The 18,459-nt window shown below is 44.2% G+C and overlaps 1 protein-coding gene across 1 annotated transcript; it reads right to left on the reverse strand.

Moving 5' to 3' along the window:
• Positions 1-277: 277 nt before the first annotated feature.
• Positions 278-10,188, reverse strand: npy8ar (neuropeptide Y receptor Y8a; the record flags this gene model as incomplete). Its single annotated transcript, XM_084571987.1, has 4 exons — positions 278-3,062; positions 3,232-3,378; positions 8,870-9,111; positions 9,880-10,188. 4 exons carry the CDS (start codon positions 10,186-10,188, stop codon positions 2,612-2,614), a joined length of 1,149 nt encoding a protein of 382 aa, XP_084428113.1. The 3' UTR covers positions 278-2,611.
• Positions 10,189-18,459: the final 8,271 nt, after the last annotated feature.

The raw sequence follows: 18,459 nt of genomic DNA on the forward strand, positions 1-18,459 counted from the left end.
GATGTTTGTTCATGACGAACCACAGCAGTGAGGTGTAAACTCACAGATATGTGTACACCGACTCCAGACCTGCAGAATCACATGCTGTCAATACATACCTCCGCATCGAGTGGATCGTCCTCCAACCAGTCAGAGACATTTAGTTTCTCAGATGCTTTGCCGACTTTAAGCCCGTTAGGAACTCTTGACTCCATCCAGATGTGGAGGACTCATTTAGTTTAGTGCTAATTACACCTGGTTGTCTATAGTTGGAGTGTCCTGAATGCCTGGATATGAGGAAATTGTAGAGTTTTCATGTGGATGGAGAACTTTCTAGGGCTCTAACGTTGAGTTCAGACTACAGAATTAAACAGTGCCTGCTTAGATCCAATCAGAGAATCTTATAAATACTTGGTGTGATTTGTCCAACAGATGTGATGGACCTCACTCTCTGACTCCGACTGAAAACGACTATGGGAAGCTCTTCATGCAGCCTGTGGTGTTTATTTTCATTTCACGGTCTGAGTTACTCATAAAGCCACACACACGCTACATGTTCACACTTTAATGAGACGGTCACAAAGAACTCAGCAGAGAAAACGCTCAAAGCTCGTTGCCTGCAGCTACATCAGTTACAGATGGGCTCCCTGATATTAGCGCCCGTCCCTCACAGCTTTACAGAGGTTAGAAGATAAATTAGAAAATAGAATTATTCCACTCCACTATGAAACAATCAGGCACTGAAAAATGTGAAAGAAAGTCAAATGAAAAGGCTACGGAAGCAGAACAAACGGAATGACACAGACTTGTTATTTATTCTAAAAGGTAGGAACAGGTATTAGAATAAGAAACCCAGGGGGTAATACTTTATGTTGAATGTTTAATAGCCTGGTGATGGAGCAGTATCCCAAACATTCCTACAACGTTTCATGTCATTCAGGAAACAGTAAGGCTAAATGGCATCATGAACACCTACCATCACTGTATTGTATCTAAATGTTCCTTCAGCACAAACATCAGTTGTTCAGTGGATTATAATAAATACGTCTTATTACAGAACACATTCAGCCTCATTCTCTTCTGTCGTATTCGAGTCAAATACTCACTAAGGCGTGCACTACAGTAACGATACCACTTATACTCTGTAAGTTACATATGAGACGGCTTCATATCAGAGAGGTGGTTCCACATCAGCGTGATCTGACTTCTCCTCTTCTTCCCTGTCTGTCAGTCAGTCGGCTACGTTTAGAATCTGCTTTGCCCTCTTTTCATTCGTTGCTATTTTGGAACGTCACAGTTCTCTAGAACATAATCAAAATGTTCTTGTTCTGGAATGTCACTGGACTGTTGACGGTTGCAATTCTAGAATGTGACGTTCCAGGACGACACGAGAACACCGCGAGAACGGAGAATGTCAGAACGCTCCGGGACGTTGCGACGTTGCAGTGCAGCCCTAGCACAAAGTTAAAATGCTGGTCTGGAACGTCACTGGAACGCTGCTATTCTAGAACGTCATAGAATACGATTAGAATGTCGTCGTACGAGAACGGCGCAGCATACGGTGCGCTCGCTCTGGGATGTCGTAACACGGTTGTTGTCGCTGCTCCAGGATGTTACGACGTTCTAGAATGTTGCGACATTTTTTATTTTTATTTTGTTTGAGAACATCAAATGAGCAATTCTAGAACAACATGAGATGAGAACGCGGCCGTTCCAGAAAGTAAAATGAAGCTGTTCATGAATATCACTAGAAGGACACAATGTTGCAATGTCCTGGATGTCACCGGATTGTGGCCGTTCTAGAATATTCCAACATTCTAGAACGCTGTTGTTCTAAGACGTCACACCGTAGAGGGTGTCGATGGTAATTTTAGGGCCTCGCTGGAACGCTGCCATTCCAGAATATCGTAAACGCAGAACACTCTGGTTCTGGAAGGCTGCTGCTGTTCCAGGACGTTATGACGTTCTAGAGTGTTGCGACACCGCAACGTTTTTATTAACAAAGCGTGACTGTCGCTGCCGTTCGAGAATGTCAGAGCAATTCTAGAATGTGGCGCTCCAGGCGCTCGCAGCAACTTTGGAGCAGTGCGACATTGTTATCCCTGTTATTCCAGAACATTCCACTGTTCTCTAGGATATAATTAAAATTTAGCTGGTCTGGTACGTCACTAGAAGGTTGCCGTTCTAGAACGTCCTGACGTTGTGGGACATAATCAATGTCCTGGATGTCACTGGAATGTGGCCCCTGTGGAACGTTCCAGCATTCCAGAATGTCACGGCGTTCTGGAATTCTGTTCCTCCAAACGTCACAGCGTCGAGGGTGTCGTTGGTTGTTTTAGGATCTCAGTGGAACGTTGTCGTTCTGGGATGTGATTAGAGTTCACGGGCGTTTTCCAAGCGTCTCCTTCTCCTCATGTTCTGGACTCGATGCTCCAACCTCTTCATCGTCCACTGTCTCTGAACACTCAGCTGTACTCCGGCAGGAAAGTTATGAAATGACGTTGAAGTTGTTCGGAGGTTTGCAGACGGTAGTTTGTGATGTGTCCGTTACTTCCTGTTTCCAGCTCTCAGCCACTGATGAGCTGTTTACCTGCTGCTCTCCAGTCAGGAGACAGTGTGGTAGAACTCGTTCTTAGGTGTTAACAGGTAACGTTTTGGCCGGTAATGCCGAGCTGATCTCGGGTTTGGGCGAGGGAACGCACACCGACCCCATCCTGTTGAGGGACGTGGCCTTGGTCATGCCCTCGCTGCCCACGGTGGACAGAGGGAAGCTCTCGTAGCTCTCGGCCGCCCGGTTGCCGCACTGGCAGCGCTGCAGCGTCATCTTCAGCTCCCTCTGGAAGTTGCTGTTGAGGAATCCGTACACCACCGGGTTGATGCAGGTGGAGGCCATCGCCGTGAGGTGGCAGGCGGAGAAGACGGCGTCGTGCTGGCAGTCGGGCAGGGCCTGATGGTGCCAGTCAAACAGAGTGTTGAAGACGTTCAGCGGCAGCCAGCACAGAGCGAAGGCGATGACAATAGCTAGCAGCATGACGTTAATCCTCTGGGCTCCTCGAGTCCTCCTGCTGCGCTCCAGCATGTCCCTGCACAACACAGCACCACGGCTATTGTCAGAAATCCACACCCGACCTGAGGCAGACTTATGTAACGACAGTGTTTTATAAATAGAGCGTGCAAAGGACTGAATCTAGATACAACAACACAAACACGCCGTCACAGCAACGGCCGAGGAGTAAAGCAGAGCGGAGAGACCTGCGTCGTCTGAGGCGGAGGAAGATCCGGAGGTAGCAGAGCAGCACCAGCAGCAGAGGAAGGCAGTACTGGAAGATGAGCAGCGAGGTGGTGTAGGCCAGGCGGTGTTTGTCCGACGGCCACAGCTCCATGCAGATCAGATGGTCCCTGAGACAGGACAGACACACAGACACATCTAAAGGACAAATAGAAGACAGAGCGCGTCCCCTCGCTTTGGCATTTGTCCTGGACAGCAGTGACGGGACCTCTGCTCCGCCGGCTGCTATGACTCAAATATCACATTACTTAGTATTATTTGATGTTCCTGCTAAAAAAAGGCTGATATTAATCTAATGCACTGATCTGTTTTAAAACCTGAACCTCTCCATCTCTTGCACACAGAGCTCAGTTCAGTGGATCCAATAAAAGAAAAGCGAACAAAGAAAGAAAAATGGCTTTACTTTCAGAGGAGATTGGTTCAAGGTCATAAAACCAGACTGTGAACAACAAAAAGAAATAAAAAACCCACAACCAGATCACTGCCAAGGTCCCAGAAACAATCAGAGAACAAAGAACGCTGGAGAGCAACGACGTGAGCACAAAGACAATCTGAGGAAGCTGAGGTGGTGCGTTCATGGTTCAAATACTACAGCAGAGGATGATGAGGAAAGAAGAGTCTTGGAACGACTGAAGAAGAGAAGCTTGGTGCACGATCTCAGGACATTTTTAGATGTCATTAGAGTGTTGGTGTCATTAAAATGTGTCAAGTGTCTGGTTGGGGAGGAGCCAAATGCAGGACACGAAGATAAAATGACTTTAATAAAAACTCAAAGTCCAGGTTTCTAAAAACGCAACGACAAAACCAAGACGAGAACATGAGGAGGACCAGGGAATACGTGGAAGGACAGACAGAGGGAACAACAAACCATAAGGCAGGACTATATATACACACCTGGGCAGAGCAGTTAATGAGACACAGGTGAGACCAATGAGGGAGGAGCATACAAGGAGAAACCAATCAACCAATAAAAGGAGGGGAAAACACAGGAAGTAACACAAGACAAGAAACACGGAGGAAGAACTTTACAAAATAAAAGCAGGAAACACATCCAAGATTCAGAACCAGGACTAAATGTTCTAGGACATCACAACGAGATCAGATCTCAAGTCCTGGCTGGGGACTCATGTAGAGACACCAGGTGTGAACTCAGGGACTTAGAGATGGGACAGGTGGTCAGATTGATTAGACCGGACTTAAATGTGAGGTCTGAACGAGGCCTTAAACAGTGACCGCTAGCAGCTAACATCCTTCCTTTGTTAATTTGTTCGTTCCTTCCTTCCTTCCTTCTTTCCTTCCCTCTGTCCTTTCCTTCCTCCCTTCCTCCCTTTCTTCTGTCCTTGCTTCCTTCCTTTCTTTCCTTCCTTCTTTAATTCCTTCCTTCCTTCCTTCCTTCCTCCCTTCCTTCCTTCCTTGCTTCCTTCCTTACATTCTTCCTTCCTTTATTACTTCCTTCCTTCCTCTCCTTCATTCTTTCCTTCCTTTCTCTCTTTCTTTCCTCATTTAAATCCAGACGTTACCAGACTCTAACCTTTTTCCTGATTCTTGTCTCTCTCTCTCCGTGTCAGTGTTCAATGTCATTGTCACAGATTCTCTATTAAGTGACTGATGACTTTATATTAGTGGAGTTTAAATGATGATCAATCAAAGCCTGTTAAAGTCAGCGGTGCAGCCAGTGAGCTCCGTCCTGTTAATAGATCATCATCATCAGAAATTTTATTTAATAGGATAAACCCCTTGAGAGGAATCCTCTCGTTTTCGAGGGGGTCCTAAAATACATTACAACCAAAAAATAAAGAGACAAAACACAATCAACAATCTACAGACATATAACGACAAAGACAACGGACATCAACACAAACATAAAAAAATAAGTAAAAGAATAAGAATAAGCACAACCTCTCGATGGCCACAAATGGCCATAGCAATAGCCTAGTAAAATAAAAAGTATAATAATAACATAATGTTGCGAATTAAAGTTACAGTGTGTTACAAATAATATTGATATAACATCATCGGAAACATGTGCAATTTAACTCAAAATAAGAAGACAAGGAAAATTTGAACCTATGAAAAGAAGTCAATGAGCGTATGTTTAACGGAAGATTATTCCAGTCTGATGGCGCTTTAAACATAAATGCTCTTTTACCAATTGTTTTGTTCACTGTAGGAATAAGGAAAAAGTACTGGGATGAGTGCCGTAATTGATATGTTGTGGAATATGGAATCAAAAATTGTTTTAAATAAGCAGGATAATTGCAATGTATACATTTAAAAATAAAGTGTAACCAGTGATTATGTCTTCTTATACTGAGTGAGGGCCATTTGAGTGTATTATACATGGTACAGTGATGAGTGTAAAAAGAACAACCAAGAGCAAATCTACAAAGACTGTTATATGCTGTGTTGAGGGGTAGAAGATTGGTTTTGGATGCATTTAGATATATTACGTCAGCATAATCAAAAAAAGGTAAAATAAGTTGTGAGGCAAGTTTCTTTCGAACATTAAGCGTAAAACAGTTCTTGGATCGAAATAAAACACTGATACCAAAGTTGATTTTACGAAGAATATAGTCTATATGAGGTTTGAAAGTAAGTTCTGAGTCAAGCCATAATCCTAGATATTTGAATTGTTCAACTCTATGCAGATTCATACCATCATTACATGTTATGATTAAGTTATTAGGTTTCATTTTTAGGTTATGTTTTGTACCAAAGACCATGGAGTAAGTTTTAGTTTTATTAAGCAGCAATCTGTTAGATGACAGCCAGTTTTGCACAGCATCAAAGTCTGATTGAAGGGCATTCTGTATCTGTAAAATATTAGATTTAGAGATATAGATGACAGTATCATCTGCATATAGCTGAGCTGAAGTATTAGAACAAATTAAAGGAAGATCATTGATGAAAACAGAGAAAAGAAGAGGACCAAGTGTCGAACCTTGGGGTACACCTCTCTTTTGAACAAATAAATCAGACTTAGATCCTTGAAGAACAACACATTGCTTTCTATTATGCAAATAGGAATTAAACCAAAGAAGTACACTTTGTGAAAAACCAATTGCATGAAGCTTGTCTAAGAGTAAATAATGGTCAACCAAATCGAAGGCCTTCTTCAAGTCAATAAAAATAGCTCCTGTGAGATTACCAAAGTCAGATGCTGAAAATATATCATTAGTCAATTTTACCAGTGCAGTGGTTGTTGAGTGGTTAGGTCTGAACCCAGACTGAAAAGGTGACAGGATATTATTTGTTTTGAGATAGTGGGATATTTGATTAAAAATTAATTTTTCAAATACTTTTGCGACAGTACAAATTATTGATATTGGTCTATAATTGTTTGGATCAAGGATATCACCACCTTTATGTATTGGCGTGATTCGTGAATGTTTCCACATAGTTGGTATCTCACAGGTAGCAAAAGACAGATTGAACAAATCGGCAAGAGGAAACATAAGGATATGGGAAGCCAATTTAATATACCTTGATTCCATCCCATCAAGGCCAGCACCACTACTCAGACTAAGTTGTTTAATAGCATTCTGAACTTCTTGAGGTGTGATTTTAGTAAATGAGAAGGTGCTATGACAGACAGAGATATTATTAGAACAATAATTGTAAGAAAAATCAGATATTAAGTCAGAACAGACTGTGGAAAAATGCTGACTGAACACTTTAGCAATTAAAAAGGGATCATGAATTATCGTATTACCATCACGTATTTTATTAATGGGGCTTTTATCAGAAGTATTTATTATGGTTTTTATACTGTTCCAAAATTGCTTGGGATTTTTAAAATTATTGGAAAGACATTCCTTATAATAATCAGATTTTGCGTTGCGGGTCATTGTCTTGGAGATATTTCTTAGTTTCCTGTATGTTTCCCAGTCAGCATTTTCCCTTGTCCGCCGGAATTTAGCCCAAGCCTTGTCCCTCTGTCTGAAAAGGCTTAAAAGATCAGCATTTATCCAGGGAAGATGTCGTCCCTTGACCTTAGAGGTTTTCCATGGTGCATGTTTGTCTACTACTTGTGTGAACTCAGAGTATAGAAAGTCCCAAGCATCCTGAGCAGTTGGTATTAGCTGATACCTGTCCCAATTAATTGCGATTAAATCATTAATAAATAAGTCAATATTAATTTTCTTATGTTGTCTAATTTTGATTAATTTTGGTGGTGTTTTTGGAATTTTAATTTTCCATACACAATAGATAAATGAGTGATCACTAAAACAGTCTGACAAAATACCAGCTTCAATAAATCTTTCAGGATGAGTGACAAGTATCCAATCAAGCAGGGACTGGGAGTGAGGAGTAATTCGAGTGGGTTCCTTAATGAGTTGTGTTAAATTAAGATTTTCAAAGTTATTTTTGTCTTTAACAGAAGACTTGTCTAGCCAGTTTTTGTTAAAATCACCTAGAATAATCATTTCATTTTTAGAAGAGATAGAATCAAAGGTAGACTAGATGCATTGATTCCCTCAGAGAATCAGACACATGAAACCTAAACAGCATCAAACAGTGAGAACCAACTCTGAATAATAGAACCTCAGCTTCTAAGAGGTCACGTTTCAAATCAGCCGTAAAATAACCTGAAGAGTTAATTAGTGAACTCAGCTCTGCTCCTATCAACCAGGGATCTCTCTTCATTAACGGTTACCGTGGCGTTAATTGTTCTCTATTAGTGTTTTTATTATGACCTGATCTCAGTCTGCCTCCAAACATCTTCACAGCTAAACGCTTTAAATGCAAAGTTTGGATTTAAACTGATAAAGTATTAAAAATGAAAAAACATATAATACTTCTTTTTTATTTATTTCATTCCTTTTTTCCATTTTCCTTCCTTCCTTTCTTTTTCCCTTCCATTTTTCTTCCTTTCTTCCTTGCTTGCTTCCTTCCTTCCCTCCATCGTTTCCTTCCCTCCTTCCTTCCTTCCTTCCCTCCGTCATTTCCTTCCTTCCTTCCTTCCCTCCTTCCTTCTTAAGGTCTTTATTTAACTGAACCTCCATCATACCGTCCTGCAGCTCCAACCAGACTCAGTGCTGAGGTCACTCTAGGTGAGCATCCCTTCAGGCTTTCATTTCTGAGAGATGAATTTATTCACGTCACTGGTCCGTTTCAGATTGAATCCCACATTGTGTATCCGTGGTGTCACCTCTGGGCATCGCTGTCAAACTAAAGTGGAGGTAACTGCCCCGTTTGAAATAAGAGCAGGAGGGAAACACAATTTCATGCCAACGTGAGCCTCACAACGTGGTCTCTGATCAGAATAAACGCCGCCTCGGCCGGACGGTTCCTCTGTCCTCGAGGAAAACACGTTTAAAAGGAACCAGGAAAGTATTCAACTCAGATAGTTTGACTTCTATTAAAGGAAAACTCTGGAAACCTGCACTGAACACCAGCCTGGGGTCAAAGAGATTAAGAAAATAGTGCTGCTACGATTAACAGCCGTCCTGATCTGGTCTCTGGAGTCCAGGTTAAACAGGTCCAGGTGTGAACACTGATCTGGTCTCTGGTGTCCAGGTGTGAACACTGATCTGGTCTCTAGGGGACGCATCTGGAGACACATTTTAATTAAGACCAGGTGTGAACACTGCATCTCACCTGAAGGGGTTGGCGGGCAGGCTGATGTTCTGGAAGGGGTCATTGGTGAGGATGTTGAAGGAGAGGAAGGGCAGCGAGATGAAGCAGGCGACCAGCCAGGTCAGGCCCACGGCCAGGTAGGAGTGGGCGGCAGCGGGGGACCAGCCGGTGGGATGGAGGATCAGCTGGTGGCGCTCCAGAGCGATCAGCACCAGAGAGAAGATGGAAACCGTCACTGACATGCACTGGACAAAGGGAGTCACCTGGACAGGTACAGAACACAGAGACAACATCTGTAAGGACTCATGAGCTGATGAAGTAACTAAAGTAACTAAAGTAACTAAAGTAACTAAAGTAACTGGAGCTGATCAGTTTCAGGTCAGGATTCAGCCCAGACTGATGTTTAGGTCACAACGACTTCCTGGAAACTTCTTCTTCTGGTTTAATGGTGGTTGGCGTCAAAGCTGCCAGAAGTCTTCCTTCCATCCCTCCTTCCCTCCATCACTGCCTGCCTTCCTCCCTCCTCTTCTTCCTTCCATCCTTCCTCCCTCCTTCCTTCCATCCTTCCCTCCTTCCCTGCCTCAACTTCCTTCCTTCCATCCCTCCTTCTGATTTTCCCTCATCCCATTCCTCCCTTCCATCCCTCTGTCCTTCCCTACCTCCTTTCCTTTCTTCCTTCCTTCCTGCTTCCTTCCTTCCCTCCTTCTCGTCTTCCCTCGTCCCATTCCTCCCTTCCTTCCTTCCTTCCTTCCATCCATCCATCCCTCCCTCCTTCTCTCCTCCCTTCCTTCCTTCCCTCCCTCCTTTCCTTCCTTCCTTCCTTCCTCCCTACTTCCTTCCTTCCCTCCCTCCTTCCCTACCTCCCTACCTTCCTCCCTACTTCCTCCCTCCCTTCCTTCCTTCCTTCCTTCCTTCCTTCCTCCTTCTCTCCTCCCATACCTACCTCCATCCTCCCTCCCTCCTTCCCTCCTTCCCTACCTCCCTACCTTCCCTCCCTTCCTCCCCCCCATTCCTCCCTCCCCCCCACTGACCTTACACAGAGCCTCCCCCAGCACCCATCGGTCCATCAGGGTGTAGATGACGGTGACCGGCAGACAGACGACACACATGAGGATGTCGGAGCAGGACAGGTTGGCGATCAGGATGTTGGTGACGTTGCGCAACTCCTGTTGCCGGGCGATGATGAATACCAGGCCTGCGTTGCCGAGCAACCCGATCGCTATGACAGCGCTGTACGCCACGATCAGGAAAGTTGCCCCACCGACGGAGGGCGGGCACTGAGACGTGTCTGCCCAATCAGAGGCCTCCCAGACGCCGAGGAGGCTGCTGTCGTTGGACATGGCAGGGGGAGGAGGGGGAGGAGGGGGGAGAGGAGGGGAGGAGGGGAGGGAAGAGGGTGAGGTGTGTCAGGAGTCGAGGGTTCAACAGGAGCAGAGGCCTGAGGCTTCCACTGAACTTCTGTTCTCCACAACAAAAAGAGATCAGAGCTGTGACGACAGAACGAGGGAGGAGACAGAGAAGTGGAGCACAGGTGATGAAGAGGAGTTTGGTGAGGAAGCTGCAGGAGGAGGACGAGGAGGAGGAGGAGGAGGAGGAGGAGGAGGACGAGGAGAGGAGGAAGGGGGAGGAGTGATTCAAATATAGACCCTGTCCTCTTTTTCCCTCGACATCCTGGCGGATCTGCTCAGCGTCAGAGTTTCTCTGCAAAGACAGAAAACACAACAACGCTGAAGATAATGAGGGAGAGACCCAGCAGGAAAGTGAGGGGAGGGAGGGAGGGAGGGAGGGAGGAAGGGAGGGGAGTGATGAAGAGAGGAAGGGAGGGAGGTGGAGAGGTGGAGAGAGGGGAAGAGAGGGGAAGAGAGGGGAAGCTTTGGAGGGGAACCAGTAAATATCAATCCTCCGCCTGCTGCTGATATTCAGACGGTTTTCTATGCAGATACAAAAACATTAATGTCCACTGGTGTTGGTTTAATGGGACAGGAGGAAGGAAGGAAGGAAGGAAGAAAGGAAGCAAAGAGAAAGAAAGGAAGGAAGGAATGAAGGAAAGAAGGAAGGATGGAAGATGAAGGAAGGAACAAGGAAAGGAAGGGAGGAAGGAAGGAAGGTTCCAATGTCCACCTTCTCTTTAGACAGTTACAGTGATCAACCAATCATGATCCAGAGCTAGCTCCATGCTAACTACCATGCTAACTGGATGTTTTGTCTCATGTAGAGTTGGTCCTCGTCTCTTAGTCTAGTGACTCAGAGCTCTGCTGCTGCTGATGCTTTTCTTTCTGTTCTAAAGTCTTTGTAGTTTAGTTTCAGGCGACGTGACTGATGCGTAGACAGTCTATGAACTGATCCTGGTTCTCTGAGGAACATGTTGAGATGTTCTGTTAACAGACATGTCACAATAAAGAGTCTGTCTCTGATCAACTAGAGAAGAATAAACCAACAGATGAACAACTGGAGCTTTGAGATTCGCTGCTTCACCTCTCCTCACCTCGAACCTTCCTTCCTTCCTTCCTTCCTCCTCTCCTCTCTCGTTCTCTCCGTCTGTCCCAGTCTTTATAACAGTCAGCGTTCTCTCTCTTTTCATCTGTGACACATTTTGTCCCTGAGGCAAAGTGACTTTAGTTTCTGAATGAACTGTTTAATTAAGACCAGCTTATTAACAGTCGGCCTCTCTAACACATCTGACTTCTTCTTCTTCTTCTGTTGACACACGGTACGTCGTCTGGTAGCAGCGTTAATCAGAGCCTGACTCTCACTAACATTTACATCCACACGCATAGAATCAGCTTCTTTATGATGCTCCAGGAATCAAACCAACTCCTTCCTTCCTTCCTTCCTTCCTTCCTTCCTTTCCTCTCCAGTAGGCTACATCACACATCCACATTAACATCCATGTACATTGATAGAATCTCTTTCTTTATGTTCCTCCAGGGTTATTGCTCATCGACTCACTCTGAACCATCTCCACTCGTCTGTGATGACACTCATCAGAAAACCTCGCTGTCTGCTGCTCTGTCGCTTCTGCAAACACATTCATGCCTTTTTCTTTTTTTCCAAGTGGCCTGTTTGTTTACCTGAATGAGAGGACGACAGGCTCACGGGCCTTTTCACAAAGCACAGATGAAAACTCAATGGGACAGAGTGCAATAAAACCATGAACGCCTCTTACATAACGCCAACGCAGATGTCACACTTTCACTGGGGTTTGATCGTTTTCATCATCTTGTTTCATCTCATTCTTCTGCAGTGGGAGCATATTCTGCCTCCTGCATGTTAATGAATGTGAAATGAAAAGTTTTTCAGGGGCTCAGACTTGTTGGATCAAAGGAAGCTGTGGACTAGTGGTTAGAGAAGCAGCTTTGGAACGGAAAGGTCAGTGGTTTGAATCCCCTTTCATGGCTGAAGAAGATTTCTATTAGATTAAGGTAAGGACTTTGACTTCCCAAACATTCATTTTGATTGTCTTTAACCATTCACAGAACGACTTGTGAGCCAATATTACATATCAGAGAGGAGCTCCTCTAGGACTCAATCAGAGTCCATGTGTTCAGAAGTGTTTCCATCAATGTAATGAGACTCAGGTGTGGTTCAGTTCCTGGTTTAGTTTCAATAAATCAGGGATTTGTCTCAGTCTGATCTTCACAACACATGTTTGTGGACAAAGGAGCTTTCTGAGGAGCTCAGAGAAAGAGTTGTTGTTGCTCATCAGGCTGGAAAAGGTTCCAGAACCATCTCTAAAGAGTTTGGAAGCCACAAATAATCCACAGTCAGACAGATTGAAGACGACTGTTCCCCTCCACAGGAGTGGTCCACCAACAAAGATCACTCCATAATAGTCTGAGAGGTCCCAGAGGAACCCAGGGGAACTTCTAAGCAGCTAAAGGCCTCTCTCTCATTGGCTGATGTTAATGTTGATGAATCCACTGAACAACCATGGTGTGATGGACAAAGACACTGCTCTCCAAGAAGAACATTTCTAAACATCATGTGGACAAGACAGAAGACTATTGGGACAATGTTTAGTGGACAGATGAGACCAAAGTAGAATAGTTTGGTTTAAATGAGAGGCGTCATGTTTGGTCCACAGAGACCAGGGTCCACAGAGACCAGGGTCATGGAGACCAGGGTCAGAGAGACCAGGGAGATAGTCTTGGTTTATTTTGGTCTTTGCAGGTGAACTTTACCTCTCTGGAGGATTTAAGAGATAAATTCAAGGCTTCACTCAGTGACGTAAAATACTGGAATGTATTTATTTCCTGTACTTCAGGGTTATTTAGTGAAATGCAATGATACAGAACACGACATGACTCTGTATACTGATGTGGAGGAAGGCGGTGGAGGGAGTGGTGGTGGTGGTGGCGGTGGAGGTGGTGGGGGTGGGGGTGGGGGTGGAGGGGTGCCCGTGGCTCTGCTACTTTACCCCTTGATGACGACGGCGCCCTTTGATATTTCACTTTGTCATTTTTTGACAACACAGCTCCACAAAACCTCAACCGACCTTCACTGAATTCATCAGCTGCTCTTCTAAAGCATTTAGTGCCGTTTTTTTTAAAATATGTAAATTTAAATCAGAATAAATCACAGTCGAGCTCTGTCAGGTTGTTTTTAAACGTTCCTAAAAGAAAAAAATAGCAGCTAAAATAAATAAATAGATAAATAAATAGAACTTCTACTAGTTGATTATCTGTCAGTCATTAGAAATTCATCGCTCATAGCTGAGAGAATTAAATCATAAAGCTGGTCTCGGGGCAGATGGAGCCGATCGCCGCCTCAGTACCAGCACACATTAGTCAACTCCTCTTCAGCCTGAATCTTTAATTCACTTCTGATTTATTCAGTTTTTCCTCTTTTTTTTTTTTTTTTGAGTTGAGATACAACTCCTACGATTTTCTCTTCAGCTTTCAGTCATGATCTGTAAATCAGAGCTGTCTGACTTCATGATGGGTTGATTAAGGCGACGAGGGAGGGTGAAAAATATATCGCTGCCACAGCTGTCCATCTTCCTCTACCTCAACGTGTGCCGCGAATATTAAACAACAACTGATAAAACCAGGCAACAACACAGAAAGTAGATTCTCTCTCTCTATATAGTTTTTTTAGCCAGTGACTAAAGTTGACCATGACATCCTTTTAAAGCGCTTAGAGGTCGCTAAAGTGGTTTACATCCTGTCTCTGTAAAAATAGGCTGCAGCCCTTCACCCCCTTCTCCCATCAAATGTGGTGTCCCTCAAGGCTCAATTTTAGGGCCTCTTCTTTTTTCCTTATATATGCTTTGCCTTAGCTCTATCTTTAACAAATACAACATCCAATATTACTGCTACACAGACGACACACAATTTAACTCACAGTTTACACCAGACTACACCAGCTCACTTCAAAATCTCTTTGATTGTCTTAATGACATCAAATAAACATCTCACTGGGGCCCCTGTCTGCGAACCTGCACTCAGAAGTTAAACATCTTGGTGTTTTATCTGTGAAGGACCTGGAAACAGTTAACCATGCTCTTATAACCTCCCGGCTCGACTACTGCGGCTCCTTATATACAGGACTGACCCATCCCACCCTTTCTCGGCTGCAACCAGTGCAGAATGCAGCTGTTAACTGGCACAAAGACACATAACCATATCATTCCTGTTCTGGTCCGAGTGCAAAAATCCTACTATTTGTTTTTAAAGTCCTACATGGTTTAAGCTCCACAATACATCTCTGACATGCTAATTCTGCCCCCAGGTCACAAAGGTCCTCCTCACATCCTCTCGGTCCCTAACTCTCATCTTAAATCTAGAGGTGACCAGACTTTTTCAGTTGCCGTTCCAATAGTCTTCCGTCGTGCTCCACTGTCGACTGTTTTAAATCTCATTTAAAGTGCTACCTCTTTTCTCTTGCCCTATGGCTAACTCTGTCTGGTCCATTTTAAACAGGTTTTTATTGTTCTCTCTTATTGTATTTTACCCACTCTCTGTACTTTTATTTTATTATTCTGCTGCTTCATTGTTATTGTATTACACGGTGCATTACTGTTCCTCTGTATTATTGGCTTTTACTGGAGGCAGATGTTTTTATCTGCCCTGACTGGAAGCACTTTGAGTCATCTTCTGTTATTCTTAAATGTTCTATATAAATAAAGTGACTTGACTTGAAGCTGAGCTCAGGCTGCACAACAATCCACCTGATTCCAAAATCCTCATATTCTTCTCTGAAATCTCAAACCTGTTCACACTACAGGATTATTATTCAGAGGAGCCCTGAATGCAGCACTCCAGTCCAGTAGGTGGCGCTGATGCACCTGCTGGATAGTCATCGCCAATCAGGAGGAGCAGGAGGAGAAGGAGGTGTAGAAGAGGAAGAAGGAGAAAGTGAAGGAGGAGGAGAAGGAGAAGAGGCAGAGGTGGATGAATAGAAGAAGAAAGATGAAGAAGAAGAAGAAGAAGAAGAAGGAGGAGGAGGCAGGATGAAGAGGAGAAGAGGAAGGAAGAGGAAGTAGAGGAAGAAGAACAAGAACAAGAAGGAGAAGGAGGAGGTGGTGGGCAGACCAGTTAAAGTTGATATAAATAACCGTAGTATTTCTCTGAGGGAGGATCTGGGACAGACTCAGAGTCGTGTTATTTAATCCCTGCTGGATTATCACGGTTTACTTTACGAAGAGGAGGAGAAGGAGGAGGAGAAGGAGGAGGAGGAGAAGAGCATCAGCTCGTTCACATGGTTTCAGATCTGTTAGGATTTAAACTCTCAGCTCCAGAGACAGAAACTTCACACAATGAAAGAGGAGGAGGAGGAGGAGGAGGAGGAGGAGGAGAATGTCTCCATCAGATGACTGACTTAACTCCTGTCACCTCCTGTCACCTGATCCTGGAGAACAAAGGTTTATCTGAACTCTGTCAAGATATGAATCAAATATTATTTCAGTCCTGGTAGAACCATGGGAGGACACAGGAGGAGGAGGAGGAGGAGGAGGACAGGTAGAATGGACAAGTAGAAGATGGAGAAGAGAAAGGAGAGAAGGAAGGTGGAGGAGAAGAAGTAGAATGGTGATGAAAGGGAAGACGAGATGAAGGAGAAGGACGATGAGGAGCAGCAGAAGAGGAGAATGGTGATACAGTTAATTGAGGAGGAGCAGAAGATGATGAAGAGGAAGAAAGAGGAGAAAGGAGGAAGGAGAAAGGAGGAGAAGGAAAATAATAGGAAGAAAGATGAGGAGTAGAATATGCAGCTGAAGAGGGAGGAGGAAGAGGAGTGAGAGAAGAAAAAGAGGACAAGAAGGGGAGGAGAAAGATGGAAGATGAGGAGAAGGAGGAGGAGGAGAAGTATAAGATGAAGAATTAGAAGAACGATGAGGAGAAGATGGAATAATAGAGAAGATGATGGAGAAGTAGTACAATTATCTCCTCCTCCATGTCCTCCTCCATGTCCTCCTCCTCCATGTCCTCCTCCATGTCCTCCTCCTCCATCTCCTCCTCCATGTCCTCCTCCTCCATCTCCTCCTCCATGTCCTCCTCCAGTCCTGAATGTGTAGAGTCTTAGAAGACGGCCAAGATGTCTCCACGTCTCCATCGTCTCTGTCCACATTGATTCCATCTTGGTTCATCTTGTTTTTCTACCTCCATGTTTCTGTCCCTCACCTGACGATGATTAGTAGAGATTACCATGGTTACCACCACCACCTCCTCTACTCCTCGTCAGTGGAGGAGCATGGTTCGTCTCTTCTAGTCGTCTCTGTTTCTTGAACCTCTGTCTCTAACAGTCGTCTGGTGACAGCAGCATCACTGAGCCTCAACAAACACATCTCATCTCCTTGTTTTATGTACCACCCAGATCAAACCAGATACTCCTCCTCCTCCTCCTCCTCCTCCTCCTCCTCCTCCTCCTCTCTCGTTCCTCCTCTGATGCTACTTCAGAGTCTCTGAATCTGAACCTGATCTGGTTTTATAATGAGGCTGTGGTGTTAATCCCTCAGTCAACAGTAATCCAGCTGCTCTCATTCTGTGATTATAGATTAACAGGTCTGATAATTAGACCAAGAAACAAATAGAAGAAGAGGAACTCCTTCATGTAATCACTCCTTTGTTTTAGACTATGAAGCTAATGGTTTCATCGCCAGAGGCAGTGAAGGCGAGGTGCTAATCTGCTTTCAGTTCCACAAACAGCTGAGAGATAAACATAATTAGCCTCCAAACAGACGTGGGAGTCTTTAATTGTTTTTATTTTAATTATTTGTTTCCCTTCCCTCTGATAAAACACACCTTGTGTTTCTTTCAGCATGAATCAGATCAGACAAGCTGCTTTTTGACAGTAGCATGCTAGCTAACGTTAGCCCGATAGGTTCAGATTTTAAATCCTAAACGTGATGGATGTTAATGAGGAATCTGCAAACAGTTCAGGAGATTTTAAAAGTCGTGACACAACAAACTCACAATCGGCCTAAGTTATGCATGTTGGGCCGGTTTGTAGCTCTTCCTAGCCTCCTTTTTCTAGCTTCCTAGCTAACAGTAGCTCTATTCTTTCTGCTAGGTGACTAAATAATTTCAACTCGAGGTCTGATTGGCAGCCACTTGTCGACTGTTACTGTCCAGCCGTTGTTCTTTTATTTAGCTCCAGGCTGATTTTAACGGCTTCTTAAAGGCTTTATTTCAGGTGGATCTAGAGATTCAAACTCCCTACAGCTTCAGAACAAACTTGATTTTAAATGTTTGTTTTTAGTCCAACTGACAGGAAACACAGAAATTAGCCAGAGATAAAATAATCATCTTCAAAGATCTACAAATATTGAGATAAGACACGGATTCCCTTTAAAACTAAAACATTAAATATGACGTTAACGTGTGTAATTTGCTAATTTAAATCAGATTTCAGCTTTGTATCAGCAGCAAATATTCATTAAATCTGAGTTTTTCTTTCCAGCTTGAGCCAAATAATGAATAAAATATGTCTAAAAATCAAGGACGGATTGTTTGTCCCGGCTTTTCATTGTGTGCTGTTTGCCACGACGGCGTGATGGACGAGGGCCGGCGTCCTCCTGGTGACTCAGAGAGGGTCGGCGGGATGATTAATGGCGCACCCGTGGATGTGACGCCTTGATCTTCACCTCCGTCCAGAAGGTTTGTCTCAGACCGAAGACAGGTGGCCTTGGGTCGGTCCTGGTAGGGGTCAGTGGGCGTCAACGGGCCCTTTGCTCTAATCCAATCCTGACATGATGATGGTTGTTAGATATAAAGGCTTCCTAGCCTCCCAGCTAATGGTAGCTACTCCTAGCTTCCTCCCAGCCAGATGGTGGTTGTTGAAATAAAATAAACTAATCCTCTGTGAGATCTTGTCTGCTGCCCTCGTCTCCTCAGTTAATTTACCAGGTATTGAGTCACAGTTGTAGGTAAACAGCGTCTGAATCAGTGTCACAGATGAGAAGTACGAACACACGCTCTCAGATCTGATACAACTCTCCTTCCATATTCATAACTCCGATGTTTATTGATGAGCGATCTGCCTAATAGGCCGAGTGGAGCCGAGAGAGGCTGAATTTATTCCCTCTATTGTGTTAGGACTCTCTCGACTGTGCCATCCACTCTGGCAGACTTTCTTCCAGCTCCTTATAAATAGAGTGGAGACGAGCAGATGAT

Source organism: Chelon labrosus, assembly GCF_963514085.1.
Source record: "Chelon labrosus genome assembly, chromosome: 22".
Taxonomy (NCBI): Eukaryota; Metazoa; Chordata; class Actinopteri; order Mugiliformes; family Mugilidae; genus Chelon; species Chelon labrosus.